A 21,401-nucleotide genomic window follows, 5' to 3' on the forward strand; every position below is an offset into this window, starting at 1 on the left:
TAGACGCCGTGGGCCAAATCTGCAGTTAACGTGACAAATGCCATTCCACGGTGTTGTTCCTTCAGACAAATATTTCACCAGTGTTATCAGCTCTCAGTTCGCACAGATTGGTATAGGTCACATGTTTTTCAATATGTACTCAAAAGGAGTTACAGCAGTGGGTTTGATTCATTATTAAAATTCAGATTTTTTTTTCATAATCTGCAGCCTGCCTTTTCTTTTTCAAGTTTCTCTCACTGCATATGTTGATAGGTCTTTAATATATAAGGTTATCACATGTCTCATAGTGATATGATATTTAGAGGAGGTTGAAGCGAAGCACTTTACTGTATTGTTGTGTTTTTATTGCTGGGTGGTGACTCAAACATGTAGCACTCGTCTTTGCTGGTTATTGTGGGCAAAGTTCTTGAGACATTACTTCCTCCTATTGTCAACTGCAGAACCTTTACTTGTGTTGTTGCATTGTTGGGCTGTTCAGGTCTAGGTGGTGAACTATCCCTGGAAAAGAAGGTTTTATCTCCACATAGACAGTGTTTGTTTCATTTTACTGCAAAGACCGAATGCAAGAAAGAAACGGGATAGCACAAGTGCAAAGTTGCCTCCACTCTCTCTTGCGTGCATCATTTGATGTGGAAAGAGTCAGTTTGTATATGAAAAATGGATGAGGAGGGTTAATATTTGATTGCTGTGCCTGGGGTCAGACAGGATGGTGATAAAGGTGGCTGTAAATGACTGTGGGTCATAGTAGCTTAATCACTGGAAGTGATGTGACCTATATGAAAAGAAAATGAAACTGTATCAATGTATCATGTCATTTCTGGGGTTTCCACAATGAGGTTAGAAAATGAAAAAATCACTCACTATTGGTCCAGAGAAAGCAACCGGCTAATCCTAAGAAATTATGAGATAAATTAATTTGATTATTAAAATGACTAAAAATGTGCTTTAATAGCAATTTGTTTTATTCATAATGGGCTTAATCTTTACTGAAGTAAATAATTATTTTAATATAGAAATGGGTTTGAATAGATTGTCTCAAATGCCTGATGAGACTCTCTCATGGCAAAATAATAAATTATTTCCTCTTGGTTTCTTCACAGTAATCTCAGCCTTCAATCCTATTGATCTGTTGCCGCCATCAGACCCCTGTGGGGTGGGAGTGGCTCAGTCTGCAGCAGTATTACGCAGACCTCTCTCTGACTGGTGTGACGTATGTATAGAATAAGAGCAGCCATTGGCACAGGCGGAACCTACCATCTTCATCACTTCTGAGGGGTGGGTTGTGTCTGTGCAGCATCCTTTTTTAAATGCATCAGATTTCCCATCCTGAATATTTTTTTTATGTATAACAATTTTAGAATATTCTCTTGTGCTTGGACAAAGCCAGTGTGATCAGTAGCAGCTTTAGTGGCTCACAGTTTAGATTTGTCTTCCTCCTACACCCCTCCTCCTCTTCCTCCCCTCTTCTCTTACCCGGTAGTCCAACGTGGCCAGGTGAACGGAGGCAAGCATGACGACAGATGGCCCGTACAGTCCAAGGGATTATTTATTAACACCGAGCAGCTCACATTCTCTTGCACACACAAACACAGGTGTACACACCCACTCACGTAGACCAGCGGACTCTGTTTTCACATATACACAGGCCAGCAGGACGATGGCTGGGACACAGCTGCTGAGACACAGCACAGCCAGCACACAGTAGAGGCAGAAGAACGAGGGATTTAACTGATGGACGGAGACGCAGAGGGAAGTTTCTCTGCGGTCACAATGGAGGTTTGGAGCTCCTCTGCCTCTGAGGAGGAGGAAGAGGACAAGAGCGCGTCCAGTCTTGTGGATGAAGTAGTGAACGAGAAGATATGCCTGAACAGCAACAATAATAACAATAATAACAACAACAAAGACGTTCTTTGCAGGGAGGTGACACAAGGTGAGATAAGACAGCGCGTGATGTTCCAGCCGAGCTCAGGTGTTTGTTATCTAAGTGCTTTAATTCTAAATAGTGCTCTGCATGTGGGGCAGGTGCAGTGGTGCTGTACAGGCTCATCCTGTAAATGATGAATACGAACATAATTTGCAGCTCTTTTCACGAGGAGGCTTTAGTTCAACATTTAATTGTCCAGAGAGGTGTTAAGTTTTGTAAATGGATTGAGCTTGAATGTTTCCTCTTAGTGTGGTGAAGGTCACTGAGCCTGTGTGTGTGTGGGGCCGCAGTCTGCAGCAGCAGAATCATGCCTGTGTTCATAAAAGCATTGCGAACCCTGGTTTTGACTAATATAAGGACGACAGACCCATAATTTAGGGAACATTATTTTAATGCCACAGTTTCTATTTCAATTTTACAGTTTGAATTTCTTTGCTACTGACATTATTCTATTAGAGTGCTATTTTTCGTAATTTGAGAGGAGACATTGTTTTGAAAGCGTAGAAAATGAGATCTTGTCTTTGTGGTCTGTGGTTCAGAAGGACACAGACTCCAGGTACATGAACTGGCTGCTGCCCTACTTCCGATCCTGTAATCTGAGGGTATTGCATGCGAATGGTGCAGAGCAGTTTGACTTGGCACGCTAAAATCTATTTATTGATGCATCTGCTTATAAAGAAGAACATGGTTGTATGTCTCAGATTAAAAAAAGGTTTTTGTCCTGAACAGAGCAGCAGTGTCAGCAGTCACTCTCCTCTATTAGTCCTCTGTGCGGGGGGGTTCTTTGTCTGAATGGGCATGGGGCTGGTGCCTGCACGAATACTGCGACACGGGCAGCCCTCCAAAAGGAAATGACAATCTAAACAACAGTCTCTATACTTCAGCAGATTGGAGCTTTAACTGTATATTGTTTTTAATACATCTTCATTTATTGTTTATTACATTCAAATTGAGCACTAATCAGTGATGAATCTGGCTCTGAAAAATGTAACAGCATCTTTATATATTTCCTTGTGGTCCACACATTTAAGATTTGCACTATTTTACTACTTTTTTATTTTTAAATGTCTAGACAGATCTTCGGTAAGAAGCTCCTGCCAGCTCTGCAGAACTATGGAGATCAATAGAGGATAAATGTCAAACCTTTTGTTGGCGCTGATCCATGCCTGTCTGATCCCCACAACGTAACGTCATAAGTAAAGCTAAGTCAGTAGAGTTCATCCACAGCAACGGTGTTGACCTCTTCTTCCTCTGTGGGTTAGCTGCCTGGATTTAGCTCAGCACCAATTGTAAAAGCTCTCGGTGGCATAATGCATCTCTTTCCTTGATCTGTGCTGCACTGCAGAGTGAGGTCAAGAAGAAATGGATGAGGTATTTCAGCTGGTGAGACAGTTTATCTCCTTATCATGAAGATGACATTGTACTTCATTGACTAAGAACAAGAACTACTTGGAAATAGTACACAGCAGAGGTACTTTTGTAGTATAGTCCTGTGGCAGAGGATGGATACACTGTGGTACAGGACAGTATCTGGAACCTCTCCACTGCCCTGCTGCCGACTTTTTTCTTTCAACACGTGTAGCAATCCACTTTAAGGACAATAGGATTTCAGAAAGTTATCTAATTAACCTTTGTTGATTTGTATAATGCAGACCTAATGCAGGTATTTTAAACTAATTAACCATTTAGTGCTCAGGAAGACTTATATAAACCTTTGTAATAGTGTGTAATTTAGACTGTGATTTATGATTACTTTGCATGATTGATTGATGTAAATTAGTAAATCAGTGTTATGAACCAAAATAAACGTTTCAAATTTCAATGTTTATTCTTGACCATTGGTAGAGCTGAAGTATTTACATTACATTACATTACATGTAATGTAATGTAATGTAAATACTGCATTTGGCTGATGCTTTTGTCCAAAGCGACGTACAATAAGTACACTTAACATTTACGAGGGGCCATTTAGGGGTTCAGTATCTTGCCAAGGATACTTCGGCATGCAGATGGGGAAGAGTGGGGATTGAGCCGGCAACCTTCTTGTTGGAGAACGCCGACTCTATCCCCTAGGCCACACCTATTTCAGCCCAGTGTCCATTTAGTAGCTGTTGTGGAGCTTTTGATCATATCACATGAACTTGATCAGTGAAGTAGGTTTTTAAAATTGTTCATTTTCCTGTGTGACATTTCTTTAGACAGATTAGACTTGAATTAGCATGACAGTATTCCTGACCTGCATTTTGAAGGCTGAGTCAGCTAGAAATGGGAGATTACCTCTTCGATTGGGCAATAAACTCTCACTGTGATTTTCCCCTGTGCAATGTCTGAGATCCACCAGTGGACCTGGTGCATCGTCACCACTGAGCTCACAAATTGAGGGTGGGGTTTCATGTATCATTTGTCAGTTATGTCACCATTGTGACCCAGATCCACATTTTACAGGAGGGGCATCAACATTACTGTTCACCGCCGTACTGATGTTATGATTAAAACCTTTGAATTTTGACATGGGTTTAATTATTTTCACTACCTTTTATTCTTCTTTTTGAAGCATTTTTGTTTCTACATTTCTCTTTAGTGAGCATTAAAACATGACCTCTACCATACTGTAAATCACCTCAGAGAGCTGTAGACCTTATATTTAATTCATGGGCAGCTATAGTTTTCAGTGGAATAGTTCAGCACAAGGTTTCCATTAGGCTGATTAGACACTGATACAGATATCCAATCGCTGTTTCCACGCCAAATTCAAGTGCTTCCATCTAATTTCCATCTAATTACTTACTTACTTACAATATGGCAACTACCTCTCTGAGTCCAGCTAAGCTTTCTGCTGAAGTAAGCTTTTTCATTCAGAGTTAGACACAAGTCCAGACATGACTCACCATTAAAAAGAGATGAGTCGGATGTTAAACGACAGTATTCATCTTAAGTCATTACGTTTTTGTTCCCTCAAGCATGTGTCTGCTAGTGTAGCGAGCTATTTAAGGTGAGTCCTTGGTGTACTCAAAACAATGTGGGTAATTAACATTTAAAAAACTTATAAGGAGAATAACTTTTCACCGTTTGGCTCATGTTCAATGCTTTAATGGATTTAATTAAGAGCCTGGGTACGTAATTACCGGATCTGCCTAAACTGAGTACATAAACAAATGTAAACAAAAGTAGCAGGTCAATAAGCAGTGGATGTTATCCCCTTCATGCTGTACATGTCCTGCTGGTGTGAACACCCAGTCAGTTTAGAGCTGGCGGTCTCTCTCGTTGAGCTATATCGGTATTCAGGAGAGAAGGCCTTTATTGGCGTCTTATCTGGGCTAAACAGGATCAAGCTAAGAGGATCAGTATCAGGCTGACAACAAGGAGATGTTTTGGTCTGAATCTCTGAGCAGAAGTGTGCTCTGTATACTCCATACAATCATTCATTAAAAACAATACTTTCAGAGTTTTCACCCTGGCTGTTGTTACAGGTTTGATCATTAGTTTGTTCACGTTAAAGAGCGTAGTCTCTCTTTCTTTCACTTTGTTTACACGATCAGGTAATCTATGAAGAATAATCCAGTTTTAAATGTTTATAATCCATAATCTATGTTCATCAGAGACAATTCATCCAAAAATTCAACAGAAAACACAAAAGGCTTTACAGCACTGAATGAGTGAATTGGTTTGCAAGTTAACTGATTAATTGAAACTGATCAGAACACTTAAAACAATAAAACTATAAGTGGATTTATAGCACATAAAACTCTATTCTCGAACTTCTCAAAAAATGAATAATTTATTAAATAGTAATTTAATAATACAACGTCAACAAATGGGTTCAGGGTCATAACATTTTCAATATGGATATTTGATGTGTTATTAATACAGGTAAATTGCGTGTCAAAGGGCTGTTACCTGATTGTGAGGGTTACAAGGTCTTTTTATGTGTACAGTCATTACATTTTTCTAATGCTGTCTTTTCAGTAGCTAATTCGGAAATAAGAACTGAAGAAGCGACCAGTCAAAATCAAAAACCTTCTCCACTGTCTAGTTATAACCAACACATCTCTTGTCTCGTAGAAACCAGTTTCTGAGGCTGTTGTAGCCGTGTGTCTACTCTGTGCCGTCTCCAGCTCTGTATCTCCTCAATTCATCAAATCCCTCTCTCTCCCTCCCGCAGTGCTGTGCTCAGACAGAGTGGGCCAGGTCACCAAGACGTATCATGACATTAAGGCGGTCACCCACCTGCTGGAGGAGGTAAGAGAGAGACACTCAGCCGATGAAAAGGATTAAAGAGGATTAAACTTAGCTGCCTCTCTGACCCTCACTGTTTTCAACTGTGATTCCTCCCCTAAACTCTTATTGTGTCAAATAAGTTTTAGAACCATGTGCATGTTGTTAATATATATGTTGATAAATAAAATAAATGCTGTACTTTGTATCACTTTGCAGAAAGAGCGGGATCTTGAGTTAGCAGCACGTATCGGTCAGTCTCTCCTGAAGCAAAACCAAGAACTAACAACACGCAATGAAATACTGGATGAACAGCTTGAAACTGCAAAGGAGGAGGTAAAAACCCGCCTCATGACACACACGCTTACTGTTGTCAGTGATGTTACAGTCTGCTGAGCTCCAGTGATCATGACTTATTTTCTAGATTGCACAACTCCGACACGAGCTCTCGATGCGAGACGACCTCCTTCAATTCTACGCCAGCACTGAAGAGATTGAGAACGCGGAATCGCTCTCACCGTGAGTGCAACACGCACGTTCATGTCCACTGAGGTTGAGGAATGACTGACATTAATATTAAGCTCTTTGAAAGTCCAAGTCTATGACTCAGTCTTTGTACTGTAGATACAGTATCCTGCATTTTCTGCAACACTGAAGACTTTCCATTACACTTATTTTCTATCATAACATACAGAGCAGCCTCCTCCCTTTAAACACACAGGAATTACCTGTTGATAAGTTGCATAGTTCAACCTTGGTCTTTGACAAACTTTTTGCTTGTGATTCTGTTCTTTTTCTTAAAATTGTATTCTTGGGAAATTGAAAAAAAAAGTAGTTTTTACTGCAGTGCAGTGCGAGCATAAATCAGGTGATAGTGAAGACACTTTGACTCTGAAGTGAGCAACGTGTCTTCACTATCACACTGAAATGTTGCTTTAGGGTCCAGGCACACATACAGTATGCAAATGTTTGAGTGGCAAACCCTCGCCTCCTGTTTTCATCAGTGCATCAAGGAGGCAAATAAAACCTGCCTGTCGAATGGCAAAGCAAATCGCAGGGTGGCTTCACATGGAGTTTAACTGTGGTGAACTTTGACCGATCTTGTATTTATGACAGGGCCCTTACCTTGCTGCTCAGTACACTGAGTCTGTGGGGAAGCAAACACATGTTAGAACATCTCCACTGATCCTCTCAAAGTCACCTGCTAAGCTGTCTACTAAAGTCCTTCCCATCAGCAGTTAATCATCACCACTATTCACTGTTGTCCCTCTTTTCATTTCCTATCATTGTATCTGCTCAGTCAAAGCTTTTTGAACCATTAATCACTGATTTTCAGATTTCAGCTCAATCATTTATTGTTTCAGATTTACAATTACAACATGTTCTTTGTAGACAGCCAGTAGACTGTATTTGTAAAACAGTATGAGGGTTGGATATTGGTTGACATAGGACCTGAGTATTTGTGATTATATACACTCTGATTTAAGGTCACGGATGTTTCCTATAGATATTTTTGAAAAAGAGTGAAAAGATGGGTTGTTCAATGAAGACCTACTTTTTGTTTTGTTGCAGGATTAAAAGGAATGAATCGTCCAGTTCTCTCACCAACTTTGTCCACTACGACTTCCTGCAGCAGAAACTGAAAGTTTTAGAAGAGGATAACCGGAAACTAAGATTAGAGGTATTTAACATGACACAGTTCCCACAAGGGAAATTTTTATAATTAGTATTTTTTATATTGAATTATCATTCTGTAATATTTAATTATTTTTAAAACAACTTCAACATACCAGAAATGCAGGATGCATTCTTATTTCAAATTTACAAATTAAAATGAAACATATTTCTGAAAATAATATTTCATTAATGTGAGGTTAAAGAGTTGTTAAGTCAATATTTGGGGAAGTAACACCCTTTGTTTTATCACAGCTTAGGGCTGAATCAGGTGATCATGAATTGAAAATGACATAGATGTTTCACTTTGAAATGATAGTATAATACAATACAATTCATACATGCTTAAAAACTTTGCAGGCTCATGAGCTCACTACAGAGACGACCAACTACGAGGAGCAAGAGCAGGAGCTGATGATGGTGTGCGTGGAGGAGCTCTGTAAGTGTTACAGTGCAGATTCAACAGCTGGAAATAATGTAGCTGCAACTTAAGTACAGGGGCAATGATCTGACTTGTGTGTTTCAGCATCTGTCAACAAGCAGGTGGTTGACCTCTCAGATGAGCTGGCACGGAAAGTAGAGGACACTCTCAGACAGCAGGAGGAGATCAGCTCCCTGCTCGCTCAGATTGTGGACCTGCAAGCCCGCTGCAAAGGGGTGAGGGACACACAAGCACACACACACACACACACACACACACACACACACACACACACACACACACACACACACATACACACACATACATACATTAACACAGAAGCACAAATTATTCCAACAAGGTGTCCTCAAGGAGCAGCCACTCAGTGTATAGCCCTGTGTCATTATGATATATTCCATATTGCTTTGTTCGTGTTATACCTTTTACTCTGTGAAGCACTTTGGTCAACCAAGTTGTTTTAAATGTGCTATATAAATAAAGTTAGCACAGAGTGTAATAAGTGTCATTTGCTTTCAAAGGGTTTCCATGTTCTTTAAGTACCCACCAATGAATTCATTTGAAATCACAGTAAAACTCTTTTAATGTATTCACTCTGTGCTTCCAGCTCACCCATGAGAACGAGGGGGTGAACCAGCAGCTAAGTGCCTCCCGTGAGACTCAGATCAAACTGAAATCAGAGGTAAGACGCTGTTAAATACTTCAACAACACACTCCGTCTTGTCTTCCTGTCTGCATGGCTGAATGGCTGTCAAGTCTCTGCATAGTCGTGTATGTTGTGAGTTCTACAATATATAATTGTTTGGCTTTGTCTCCCCCTGTCTGCAGCTCAAGGACCTGCAGGACAAGTACTCTGAGTGTGGCGACATGCTCCACGAGGCCCGAGAGGACATTAAAAACCTGCGGAACAAGAGCGTGCCCAACAGCACGGTGCAGCGCTACACCGCCCTGGCCTCGGTCCTGCCAATGGACTCACTGGCAGCTGAGATAGAGGGCACCTTCCGCAAAGGCCTGGACACCCCGGCTCCGTCAGAATACAAGTGAGTCCGTCAGTGTGTGAGTGTTTTCTCACCTGTTGGAGGCAAATGTGAACAAGCTCAGCACCAGGATATTTTTCCTATAAGTAAATCATCAAGGGTTATAAAATAAGTGCCTGCAGTTTTCCCATCTGACCTTTGGGATGACTCAAACAAAAACACAGCCCTTCAGAACTTCAATTATATTTATAAAAAAATATTGATCTTATTCATTCTTTTTTGTTTTTAATCTAATCCGTTTTAAAGTGTAAAATCCCCTGTACGTTAACATGACATTTTTTGATAATGTCTTGCAGGAATATTGAGAACAAAGTGGTACAGGTTTTCTAATTTCAGTGAAAATAATTTAATTTGCAGAGCAGAACTCAAAAACCATTTGGAGCATTTTCATGAAACTTCACGCTGATGTTAATCAGGCATTGAATTTATTCCTTTTGGAAGTTTTTGAAAATATGATCACCTTCTGTGTTCTCATGGCAAAGGTTTGACTCAAGTTTGACACGTTTTGCCAAACTGAGACGTGGCTCTGTACTAAGTAAGAGAAAGAAACCATTCTGTTTTCAGGATATGGATATGAAGAGATTACTCTTAATCACTGGCACATTGCAGGATTACTCAATACTAATTACAGGATTACTCTTTACTTGACATAATTCTCATTCTCATCAAAAAATGTTAACAAAAATGTAGCTTGCCTTTGCCTTTGACCTTTTCTGATCTATGTTTGTTATTGAAAAAAACTATTGGCTGTTGTTATGTGTGTTAGGTGTTATCACTGAGGGAACTTCAGGTAACTGTTGTATAACCAAAGGATCTGCACTTTCAGGTTTTGTGGGTTCTGGGGAAGTGTCCACTCCTGATGACTTTTATAACCACTGCAAAAACAATCTGAGATCTAATGGTTTCTGGCACAAATCCAAGCTGACTACTGTGGCTGCTCTTATGCAAGCGGAACTGTTTTTTTCAATAAAAAGTGCTGGCATGGGTCGAGACTAAATATTTGAAATGATGTTCAGGTTGGGGCAGGGATGGTTACATTGGCAAGGGCTGATTTTAGGTTGGGTTTGGACACAAAAAACTGAATGCCATGCGTTGGTTAGTTTGATCTCAGGCGCAGAAAGGTTAAGTGTTTTTATTGACCTTAAAAATAGATAACAACTCACACCGTTTTCTTCCTGTAGCTTGTGTAAGACAACACTTGCATTAGAGCCGATATTGTGATGGGGATACTGATGGTCTATTACAGTGATGAATATTCAAGTGTGATGACCACTTATACTCTGCTTATCCTGAAAGGAACCACCCGTGGCGTGTGTTTGAAACAGTGAAGGTGGTGAACAAGGTGGGGAAGCTGCGGTCTCTGTGCCAGTCTCCGGCCCTCCCAGGCTCCAGCCCGGTGTCGGCTCGCTCCAGTCATACCAGCACCCCCCGAACCAGCTACTATGGCTCTGATAATGCCAGCTTTACCCTGGAGGAGAAGCCCAGCTCCACTCAAGCTCAGAAAGAGGACAACAGGTGTGTGATATATCGAATGGAAAAATTCCACATGTCTTTACATGTAGGATATTATCAATAACTTAAAATTATATTCTTTGTGTTTGAACAGAACAGGGTTTGAAAATGATTTTGATATTGATAATGATAACCACTTATTAAAATGTTCTGTAAAGTCACAGCAGTTAAACATTGTCATGTGTCCTCCTTGTAGTGTTGTTGGGCCAAAGCGTCTGGGCCAGCCGGGCACCCCAGGGGGCCAGGACCTGGAAGCTGCTTTGCGCAACCTGTCGGCCCGCCAACAGAGCCACTCCTCCGAGCGGCCTTTCTTCGAAGTGGAGCGTGAGCGTAAACTCCGTGCCTTGGAAGCAAACTGCGAGGACGGCGAGGTCTCCAGTGGCTTTCTGACGCCAAACAGCCTGGGCTCCAGCCCGGCGACATCCACAGGCACCAACTACTCCAACGGCAGCTCACGGCACTCCTGTGGCTCCTCGGCAGGATCCAGGTCCTACCTGCCAGACCGCCTGCAGATCGTCAAACCTCTGGAAGGTAAACCATCCATCCATCATCTAGGCCAGGGGTGTCCAAACTTTTTATCCCGAGGGCAACATGCAGAAAAAAATACGAAGGTCTGGGCCACTCGCGCTTCCACGCCCCCTTGCCCTGGAGCAGAAGTAGTGCAATACAGTGGGCCATAGTCTATTACATTACATTTCATTTCATTTAACTGACGCTTTTATCCGAAACGACTTACAGTAAGTGCATTAAACCCCGAGGGTACAAACCCAGAAAAACAAGAATCAAGAAAGTAAAATTTCTTCAAAAATAAAGCAAAACTACAAAGTGCTATAAGTTAGTGCGATTTAAGTGCTACTAAATTGTTAGTTTCCAAAATTGCTAGTATTTTTTTACTAGTATTTTTATTTATTTTTTCAATTTTTTGATGCGGGCCAATTAAAAATGGACGGCGGGCCGCATTTGGACACCCCTGATCTAGGCTCTTACTCTTCCACAAATTGAGCTGTTGAGGCAGAATATTACACACACTTCCATCTTGCCTCACTCATCCCTCTCAACTTATTACGGCAAGATTCACTTTGATTCGTGAAACAAGTAAACCTTTTTTAGATTGTGCTGCCCCTGCTCTGTTTTCAACCGGTGTTCCTTGTGACTCTGTCCGTCAGGCTCTGTGACTCTGCATCAGTGGCAGCAGCTGGCCAAACCAAACCTGGGAGGCATCCTGCATCCACGTCCGGGCGTCCTGACCAAAGACTTCAGGGAGCTGGAGGTGGACATACAGCACGTCTACAGCCTGAACGACCTGGAGGAGGATGAACCCGACCTGTCGCAGCTCTCTGGAGCGCACGCCATGGGTAGGACACTTGAAAACACACTGACTACACACATGCTACATTCAGACAGTTCCACCACCTCTGTCCTGTATATTCACTTTAGAAAATACCCTTTAGAATGGTTTCTGCTAGTAGCGTTTGTCTGCCATTCAAGTAGTTTCCATTCTTATTTCTTCTAACCGATATAGTTTCCCATCATAGTCTGCTTTATCTTTCCTGTGTAGTTTAACATGCTTCTCTCCTTCCATGATCGCCCAGCCTCTCCACCTGGTCCCAACCTCCCTCAGACCCCTCTCACACATCCCATTACCACCCGCCAAGTCCTCCAACCCTGCCTCATCTTCCCCTCCTTCTCTGCTAGGTAAGAATACACACTGACTTCATTTATTGTTTTACCATGTTGTGTTGTCTTTATCTTTCACAGCTCTAACCCGGTGAATTTCCATCTTGGACAGTAAAGCTACATTTGAGCTTGAATCAGATTTTGTACCGATGTGATGGTGATTAATCCACAACCTTGCTTCGATACAGGTGTTCCAGATTTCATCTTTTCCATCCTGCTGCTTTATTTACCTCTTTGCTGTCGTCTGCTCTTTACCCTCACAGTGGTAGAAAACGTCTGTCGAGGCTCTTTCTCCAGCTCTAGAAGGAGCATTCGGGGAAAAGTAAGAGTCGGGGGCAGATGCACAATGAATGCTCAGTAAATGTCTCGGATATCACCCACAGACGCACCGTACCCTGTTTGTCTGACTTAATTGTGTCTTGGTTAACATTTGAAAAAGGTCTTTGGCCTTGATTTTCACTAAGGAAGACTTTATAACATCTGAAATTCCATTTTCATTGACCCAATCTTCCTGGCTATTTCGTGAAAAAGCGTGTACAGTGCCTCTGTGAAATATACACCCTTACGTCTTACTAACACTTTGTGACACAGAGTTGTCTAAAGCTGCTTTTCCAAATGCACTGAACTCCGGATCATTTCCTTACATCATCCGGAGAGGCTGTATGTAAGAACACAAATGTCCGAGTGAGAGGCTCCAGACATTCTCTGGAGATTTTACAAGGCTGCTGGCGGAAGAAACTCCAGAGAATGTCCAGAGCCTCTCAATACAGCTGGAGATTCTCTAGAGCATTCACCACGAGCGAGTGGATGTGTTTATGACGTTTCTAACAAACGACAGATGCAAAAATGGAAAAGCAAGAAGAATAAAAATATCTCAGGACGAAAAAGCGGTGCCACACACATAGACAACACAGAGGAGGATGTTTGGTGATAATGGCAGATGCTGGTGTTGATGTGCTGTCAACAAAAATAAATGATATCCACAGATGAATTAATGTTACATCCTGCCTCTGCCACCCCTCGCTTGAACACTGCTGAGATGTTTGTGTTTTTGTGAACACAACGGAGCGGAGAATCTCCTGCTGCGTTGTCCATATGTGAAAGGGGAAACCGGGAGAAAGTCTGGACCCAATTGTGCAGACATTCTCTGGGGTTCATGTCTGAAAACGGCTGTGCTGTCTCATCTGCTCTTGCTTTGTTTCTACTCCAACACATTCTTGCTTTGCCTAGGTTTTTATCCTAGCAACCACACTAACATCATGTTTATTCATTTCACAGCAGTGATGCCACTAACAACAACTGCACTAACTGAAAATATCATCCTGTTTTGTGTCGTGTATGCACTTTGATGTTTGAACAACAACAGACGGCTTGATTTCGAATCTATTGTGCGTTAAGTTATGTTTGGTTTTTAATTGTTTTATTTCTGTGCGCAGCCTTCACTCTTTCGGCCCGCCACCTCGTCGGAACTCTGAGCACGTGAGCACTTCATCTCCTGCCCACCAGCAGCACTTTGGCCTACGAGGCCGGAGCAGCACCACCATCACCCCCGACACCACTGCAAACATAAGCACCTCATCACTGGGACTCCTGCAGCTGCTGCAAGAGCGCGGCATCTCAGCCGGTCCTTATCCCCACCACCTCCTGCACAACAGCTACAGGACAGAACCTCCATTCACAGCAAACGACAAGGGTGGAGGCTTGTCATCGGACAAGGAAGCAGGAAGGACATTTTTCAGCTTGAACCTGGTGGGGAAGCTTCAGAGGCTGGGGCTGCACAGGGTGGCCGCCTGGGGGATGATGGGCCGCAGTAACAAGGAGAGAGAAGCAGCGAGGCATCCACCAAACGTCTGACCATCACCACTCACTCCTCTTTCATTCACCGCAGTGGCTTTGAGTGGAGCCATGGGACACTGCTCTGGTGTCTCCAAAACAAGAGGCGCAGAACCCGCTGGAGCCATACTTTGAGTTGTCCGTTGTGTATAGCACTGTTCTTTTGTATGAAGTCATGTATAGTAGATAAACTTGTATGTGTGTGTGTGTGTGTGTGTGTGTGTGTATCATCTTCATCTCAGGACAATCACCTGATCACCTGACCACCCGTCTGACTGACACTTTTTCTTTTTACACAAAAAAAAAGGAAACATCTTTAAAAAAAAACTTTTTATATTGTATTTTATGAATGTCATATTACAGTTTCCTGCCACTGTTTAAAAAAAAAAGTCACCGTCTTTTTTTTGTTTGTTTCTGAAGTGAAAAAAGTCAAGTTGTAAGTATAAATTACAACGAGAGAGTAGATAATTAATTGCACGTCCTTTTTTTTGTAATTAATTAAAACCACAAATCAAGCCAATTCTGGCCCTGAAGATCTTTCAAATGCACTAAATGACACTTTGGTCTTCCTGTTCATTAGCTGCTACTCTGAAGAAAGCATGTTGTATATAAGATTGTCAAATGGCATTAAATGAATCCAGAAGCACTGCGATGACTTCTGCTCCACGCTGGGGGGCCGGCGGCGATGACGCTGACTGAACTGAGTGTCGATCAATGTCGGATCAACTTCTCCCACCGCAGTTCATCGCCTGTTTTCACACAGCACACATGTCGTCATCAAAGGTTACTCTGGACGTAACGTGTATCTTGAGCCAAACCTCAGCAAAAAATAAATGAAAACAAGCAAATCAGGTCTGCCAATGCTGCAATAAAAACAGCCAGTGAGTGTTCTAAAAGCAATATGTGTATTGACTGATTGTATTGACTGAAAAATCCTGCTTGTACAAAGCTGCTGTATTTCATGTTATCAGGAACTTTTGAAACTGCTGGGATGTAAATGAAATCAAAAATCCTGCGGGTTGTTCAAAGTGAATTCTCCGTGGTGTTCAGGGAAATGTTCTCTAACAGAAATACCAGTAGAATAAAGTTATCAATTCTAATGTAAACACCATGGTTCAATGACCTGCAGGTAAAAGGCATAGGATACATGTGGATGCAAAAGGGAATGAATCAAACACGGGTTTTTATAATTTGTGTTCATCAACCAAACCACTGTTTCTCTGCTGTATAGTCTCTGTTGTTAGCATCACGTGTGTGTGTGTGTAAAGTGAACCTCCTGTGAATAAAACTGCATTTTCATCAAGTACAGTTCCACATGTCTCCGTGTTTCCTCTTGAATCAAAAGATAAACACTGTATGACTTCTGCCAAAAAGTTTATTTTTAAAGTAGCAGGGACAGTTAAACATTTCCTGTTGAAACATAAAGTATGAACACAAAGCAGGGGAAGCTCTGAGGTCGTCACCGTGGCGTCTCACTCTGCGTCCCGCCGTCCGAAGTCCACCCAGCCCTGGTAGTCTCGATCCGGCATGCACTCGGAGTTCATCACCTCTGTGAACAAACCAGTCCTACGTGAACCACACACACCGATTCAGTTTACACTTCCTCCATCTCGTGTCTCTCTCTGACGGGTAAACCACAACCGCACACCCCACAGCCCACAGCATACCTGAAATAGCTTTCATTATTTGCTTGGTCATAATCTCCCGTTCGTCCCCAGAGAGGTGTGCCCGTCTCTCCATCCGTGCAGAGCGAGTCTGAGGCGCCGGCTCCCGTCTGTGGGCCGAGTTCCTCTCCCTCTTGGCCAGGAGCTGCTGGAGCGTGCTGGTCGTCTCAGGTGAGGAGGCCGCGCTGCACACCAGCAGAGCCACCAGCAGTGCCAACACCAGCATAACTTTCCCTGACATGTCTGTGCATAAAATAAAGACAGACTTTTAGTAGAATTCAACCTTTTTGTAACCATTTAAAATGAGAACAGCACTGTACCTGTGGAGATGAGACGAGTATGTTCACAACCACGTCCGAGAGATGTGAAGCTTCTGGTGCAGATCTGCCGATTCTGAGCCGATCTCAACCTTTTATACCAAAACCTTTGAGGATGAGTGATGTGGCCTTCGAATCCCAGAGTGATAACAGTGTTCACTGATTGATTGGGAGACGGATGCACTGGGAGGATGTGCGTAAAGGAAACAACGGACCACTACATCTGTGATCCCATTATTGTTCTTTTCACTCACCTGGAAAGGCTCTTTTTGCTCTGCAAAAGCAATTAAACAGGTCAATGTGTTTACACTAGAAATCCAATACAACTTTAGAGCCTTTTTCAACCAATACTAAGTATCTGGCGTAACTATGCAGCAGCTGACTTCCTCACTGTGAGTGCGTGTGAGGCGTGAAACTGGCTTTTCTTGTGTCATCAAATGGCTTTTGGTGATTAGATATATCCATATAATAAGCATCTGTTGTTATTAACAATTCGCACATATTGGAGTCAATTCATTCTTTCTCATTTCCTTTAGTCATTTCCTTCAGGCTGCAGTTGTTATGGCCAGAGGCCGGAGGTGTTATGTACACCATATCTCAAGATCACTTTGAGGGAATATCTTCAGATTCGGTTCAAACCTTCCGTTTGATTTAAGGATGACCTGATTACAATTTTGTGGTCAAAGGTCAAAGTCACTGTGATGTATGCACAGTACTTTTTGTTTTGTCATGCATGTTTGTGTCTCTACCCAAAGAATTTCCTTTCTCCGTTCAGGAAACAGCAGCAAAATTTGGATAAAAAACAGTGAAAGGTGACAATGAATGGTGACAGTTATTCGTTAACGTTGCCAAATCAAATCTGAAAGTTCCCCCATACCGTGTGTTTGAGCCTTAAAGAAGACAAATGTCGATATTTTCCAAAGATTATTCTCAATTGTTGCTTCAAATTTAAATGTTGTAGAGTAAAAAAAAATGTTTAAATGGTGCAAAACTTCAGAATTGTCTTTATTAGTGGAAGAACATACAACAGATACTCCACTAGTGCACAGCCTGATGGCAATAGAAAAAATTGCAAAAATATGGATATTAAAATGGATGTGGAAACATAGATATTATCCACTGTGACATTTTACTGTGACTTGCAGTGTTTGCCCTCTTGATCATGATACCTGAAAGTCTGCCTTATTATTTAAATTTTGACCAGTTTTCACTTGGACTCAGGATTTTCAGAAAATACAACGGGATCCACTGGGTGATTATCGACTTCATTGCGTCACGTTGTGCTCTGGATCCCTAAAAGCAACATGTGACCTTTAGTGAAACCCAACAGAGCGTTGTTAACATCAGAGCTGTTTGCAGACTGTATAGATATCCAACAGGTATCCCGTCCATTGTGTGTCCTGTGTCCTGACTCCTGTAAAGCAGAAAAATCATGATCAATCAAATCAATCATCGTTTGTCAGCTGGAGTTACTCTGCAGCAATGGATGATTGACTTGGTTCTTTAAAAATTAAAAAAAATTAAAATAGGAGCAACGCCAGCACAATTAACTGGAAAGAAGGCCCTGAAGGTGTAAGTGTTAGAAAAAGGGAGTTGACCTCCAGCGAACTCACGCCTGCGGATATAATCACACAGGACACACCTGAACTACAGCAGGAATCCAGACATCATAAGAGGAGACACACAACCGTCTGAAATCTGATAAATGTCCCAGATGCCACGCACATGTCAGACTCACGCTCACACGCCCATGTTATCTGGCTGCGGCAGATGTCCATCCCTGCTTTTGTTTGTTTTCAGTTCACTTGTGGACTCTCAGCTATGTGCCAACCAAAATAATGCTTTAATAAAAATGCTGCAGGACTTGCACAACTGGTGCAAGTCCGATGATGAGTTTACTGAGAATACACTAATGCGTGTGGGAGTGTGTCAGTAAAACCTTCGCCTCTGCTGCTCTAGCTGTTTACCTCTGTCTTTTCTCTGTGTCTTTCAGTTTTTGGTCCCCATCAGATTTAAAATGTGTTCTGGGGGATATTTTATTGAATCCACAATACAACACTCAGACATACAGTACCAGTCAAAAGTTTGGACACGCCTTCTCTTTCAATGGTTTTTCTTTATTTTTCTTTCTTTCTACATTGCAGATTAATATTGAAGACATCACAACTATGAAGGAACACATATGGAATTATGTGGTAAACAAAAAAGTGTTAAACAAACCAGAATATGTTTTATATCTTAGATTCTTCAAAGTAGCCACCTTCGGCTCTAATGACAGCTTTGCTGCTCTTGGCCTTATTTCAACCAGCTTCATGCAGTAGTCACCTGGAATGGTTTTCAATTAACAGGTTTGCCTTGTCAAGAGTTCATTTGTGGAATTTCTTGCCTTCTTAACGTGTATGAGACCATCAGTTGTGTTGTGCAGAGGCAGGGTTGGTGCACAGCTCTATACAGTGAATAGGCCTATTCGACTACAGTTCCAATCCATATTATGGCAAGAACAACTCAACTAAGTAAAGAGAAACATAATTTCTTTAATACAGGAAGGTCAGTAAGTCTGGAAAATTTCAAGAACTTTGAATGTATCAAGTTCAGATGCAAAAACAGCCTAAAGCTATGAGGAAACTGGCTCTCATGAGGATCGCCCCAGGACCGGAAGACCAAGAGTAACCTCTGCTGTCAAGGATAAGTTCATTAGAGTTCCCAGCCTCAGAAACCGCAAATTACATAAATGCTTCGCAGAGTTCCAGCAGTGGGTTAGGGTTAGGGTTAGTTCTTGGGGATGCATGACAATTTGCGTGTATATGTTGGGGGGCGCCATTCTGAAATCTCGCCTAGGGCGCCAACATTGCCAGTGCCGGTCCTCAGCTCAAGTAGCAGACACATCTCAACATCAGCTGTCCAGGGGAGACTGCGTGAATCAGGCCTTCATGGTCGAATTCCTCCAAAGAAGCCACTACTGAGGAAGAACAACAAGAAGAAGAGACTTGCTTGGGCCAAGAAACACTGGGTTTGCACATTAAACCAGTTGAAATCTGTACTTTGGTCTGATGAGTCAAAATTTGAGGTTTTTTTTGTATGACGCTGAAAAGGTGAGCGGATGGTCTCTACATGTGTGGTTCCCACCGTGAAGCATGGAGGAGGAGGTGTGATGGTGTGGGGGGGCTTTGCTGGTGATACTGTTGGTGATTTATTCAAAATTCAAGGCATACTTAACCAGCATGGCTACCAGAGCATTCTGCAGCGAAATGCCATCCCATCTGGTTTATACTTAGTGGGACCAGCATTTGTATTTCAACAGGACAATGACCCCAAACACGCCTCCAGGCTATGTAAGGGCTATTTGACCAAGAAGCAGAGTGATGGAGTGCTGCGTCAGATGACCTGGCCTCCACAACCACCCGACCTGAACCCAAATGAGATGGTCTGGGATGAGTTGGACCGCAGAGTGTTTTGTTTACCACATAATTCCATATGTGTTCCTTAATAGTTTGGATGTCTTCAATACTAATCTGCAATGTAGAAAGAAAGAAAAATAAAGAAAAACCATTGAATGAGAAGTTGTTTCCAAACTTTTGACTGGTAGTGTATTTGACAGGAACTAGAATCCCCACCCTGTGGTTGTATGCCTCTGGCACTCTGTGCAGTTTTATTCCAGACTATGAGATCACCATGACCTTGACCTTTGACCTCTGTCCACCAAATCTAATCGGCTCATCCTTGAGCCATAATAAAGTATGCGTACCAAATTTGAAGAAAATTCCTTCAAGCTGTTCTTAAGATAATGTTGATAACAACTCCACAACTCCACAACTTGTGATCCACAACAAGAAAACATAATCACTCACTGAAGAATCTGATAGAAAGACACTGACATCAGGTTGGTGTTAAATTCAATTACATAAAACAGCCACTTTATTGAATAGCTTGTGCTACCTTAACGTGCATGTCACACAAAAAGAACCAGCACGTGTGTAGAATAACTAGACATAATAACAAACACATACATGAAATATACAACAATGGTCGTCCACGCTGTCCTCATGTGATCTCTCAACTACAGATTTACAGTGCATTTGTGTTAAGTCGGCCTCGAATGTAAATATATGTTTTTCCGTCTGTTAAATTAAACCTGTCAAATAATAACAATAACATTAATAATATTTTAGTTGTTTGACATGTTTTTAACAGAAGGAAAGACATGTTATTACATTCATAGTCTTAAATATGGATGTTAGGAAGATCCTCTGCCACAAAATTGTTTTCGTGCAATCTTTCGTTTTATCTTTCACTTTCCCTAATGGGTGTTTCCCTGAGATGTCGTCTAAAGATTATTGTGTCAATCACATCAGGGTATTTTACTCCACACCTTAGATACGCTTCTTAGGAAAAGGGTGTGACAGTGTAAAAAAAACATTTTTCACTTTTTAATGTTTTTATTTTCACACTTGATACATTACATTGTCCTAACATTTGGTGTTTCTTGTGCTGAGACAAGTGGAATTTACTTTGAAAGTAAACTGATGATGATGATGATGATGATGATGATGATGATGATGATGATGATGATGATGATGATGATGATGATGATGATGATGATGATGATGATGATGATGATGATGATGATGATGATGATGATGATGATGATGATGATGATTGAGTCTGGTTCTCGTCAAGGTTTTTTTTTCCACAGGCGCCATTTCATTTTTGCTTTTTTTGTGGGCACTGTTGGGTTTCTCCACCATTTTGTCTCAACCTTATAATATAAAGTGCATATTGATAATATATTCAGTGATTTGGCGAAATACACAGATAAACTTCAATTCCTAAAACGACACACTGCAGGTGCGAGCTGTTTTTACTGCGCTTGCCAAGTCTAGTTTTTCTCGTCACGCACCAACAACATTTAAGAACACACAGAACAATCCACGGCTCATCTTCATGTTTTAGTTTAATCATTTATTTGATTGAATAATTTGCTCTTAATAAAATACTATGAACTGAAATTGTTCCTAAAAACTGGACTTTTGATTTTGATTTGGTAGATGGCAAATTTCTACTGTTTCTTATTTTTTTGTTTTCTTTGTGTCATGGAATGATTTGTTTATT

At 41.6% G+C, this 21,401-nt stretch overlaps 2 protein-coding genes across 2 annotated transcripts; one reads left to right on the forward strand and one right to left on the reverse strand.

Annotated features, from left to right (window-relative positions):
- Nucleotides 1–1,731: 1,731 nt before the first annotated feature.
- On the forward strand, nt 1,732–15,619 carry hap1 (huntingtin associated protein 1). Its single transcript, XM_061066745.1, has 14 exons — nt 1,732–1,930; nt 6,087–6,163; nt 6,359–6,475; nt 6,564–6,658; nt 7,712–7,820; nt 8,174–8,252; nt 8,340–8,470; nt 8,860–8,934; nt 9,081–9,292; nt 10,586–10,804; nt 10,998–11,332; nt 11,968–12,156; nt 12,394–12,496; nt 13,915–15,619. The coding sequence occupies exons 1-14, from the start codon at nt 1,732–1,734 to the stop codon at nt 14,330–14,332; spliced, it is 2,358 nt and encodes a 785-aa protein (XP_060922728.1). The 3' UTR covers nt 14,333–15,619.
- A 164-nt stretch (nt 15,620–15,783) lies between these two features.
- Nucleotides 15,784–16,225, reverse strand: LOC133020021 (gastrin/cholecystokinin-like peptide). The gene is made up of 2 exons (XM_061086639.1): nt 15,979–16,225; nt 15,784–15,860 (listed from the first exon to the last, which is right to left on the reverse strand). The coding sequence occupies exons 1-2, from the start codon at nt 16,214–16,216 to the stop codon at nt 15,784–15,786; spliced, it is 315 nt and encodes a 104-aa protein (XP_060942622.1). The 5' UTR covers nt 16,217–16,225.
- Between the last annotated feature and the right edge of the window lie 5,176 nt (nt 16,226–21,401).

This window comes from Limanda limanda, chromosome 2 (genome assembly GCF_963576545.1).
Source record: "Limanda limanda chromosome 2, fLimLim1.1, whole genome shotgun sequence".
In the NCBI taxonomy this organism is placed as follows: domain Eukaryota; kingdom Metazoa; phylum Chordata; class Actinopteri; order Pleuronectiformes; family Pleuronectidae; genus Limanda; species Limanda limanda.

Coding starts and splice junctions, on each gene's coding strand:
- hap1 (XM_061066745.1), top strand. CDS start 1,732: ATGGACGGAGACGCAGAGGGAAGTTTCTCTGCGGTCACAATGGAGGTT. Junction 7,821..8,173: donor ACCGGAAACTAAGATTAGAG/GTATTTAACATG, acceptor AAAACTTTGCAG/GCTCATGAGCTCACTACAGA. Junction 10,805..10,997: donor GCTCAGAAAGAGGACAACAG/GTGTGTGATATA, acceptor TCCTCCTTGTAG/TGTTGTTGGGCCAAAGCGTC.
- LOC133020021 (XM_061086639.1), bottom strand. CDS start 16,216: ATGTCAGGGAAAGTTATGCTGGTGTTGGCACTGCTGGTGGCTCTGCTG. Junction 15,861..15,978: donor AATAATGAAAGCTATTTCAG/GTATGCTGTGGG, acceptor GTTTGTTCACAG/AGGTGATGAACTCCGAGTGC.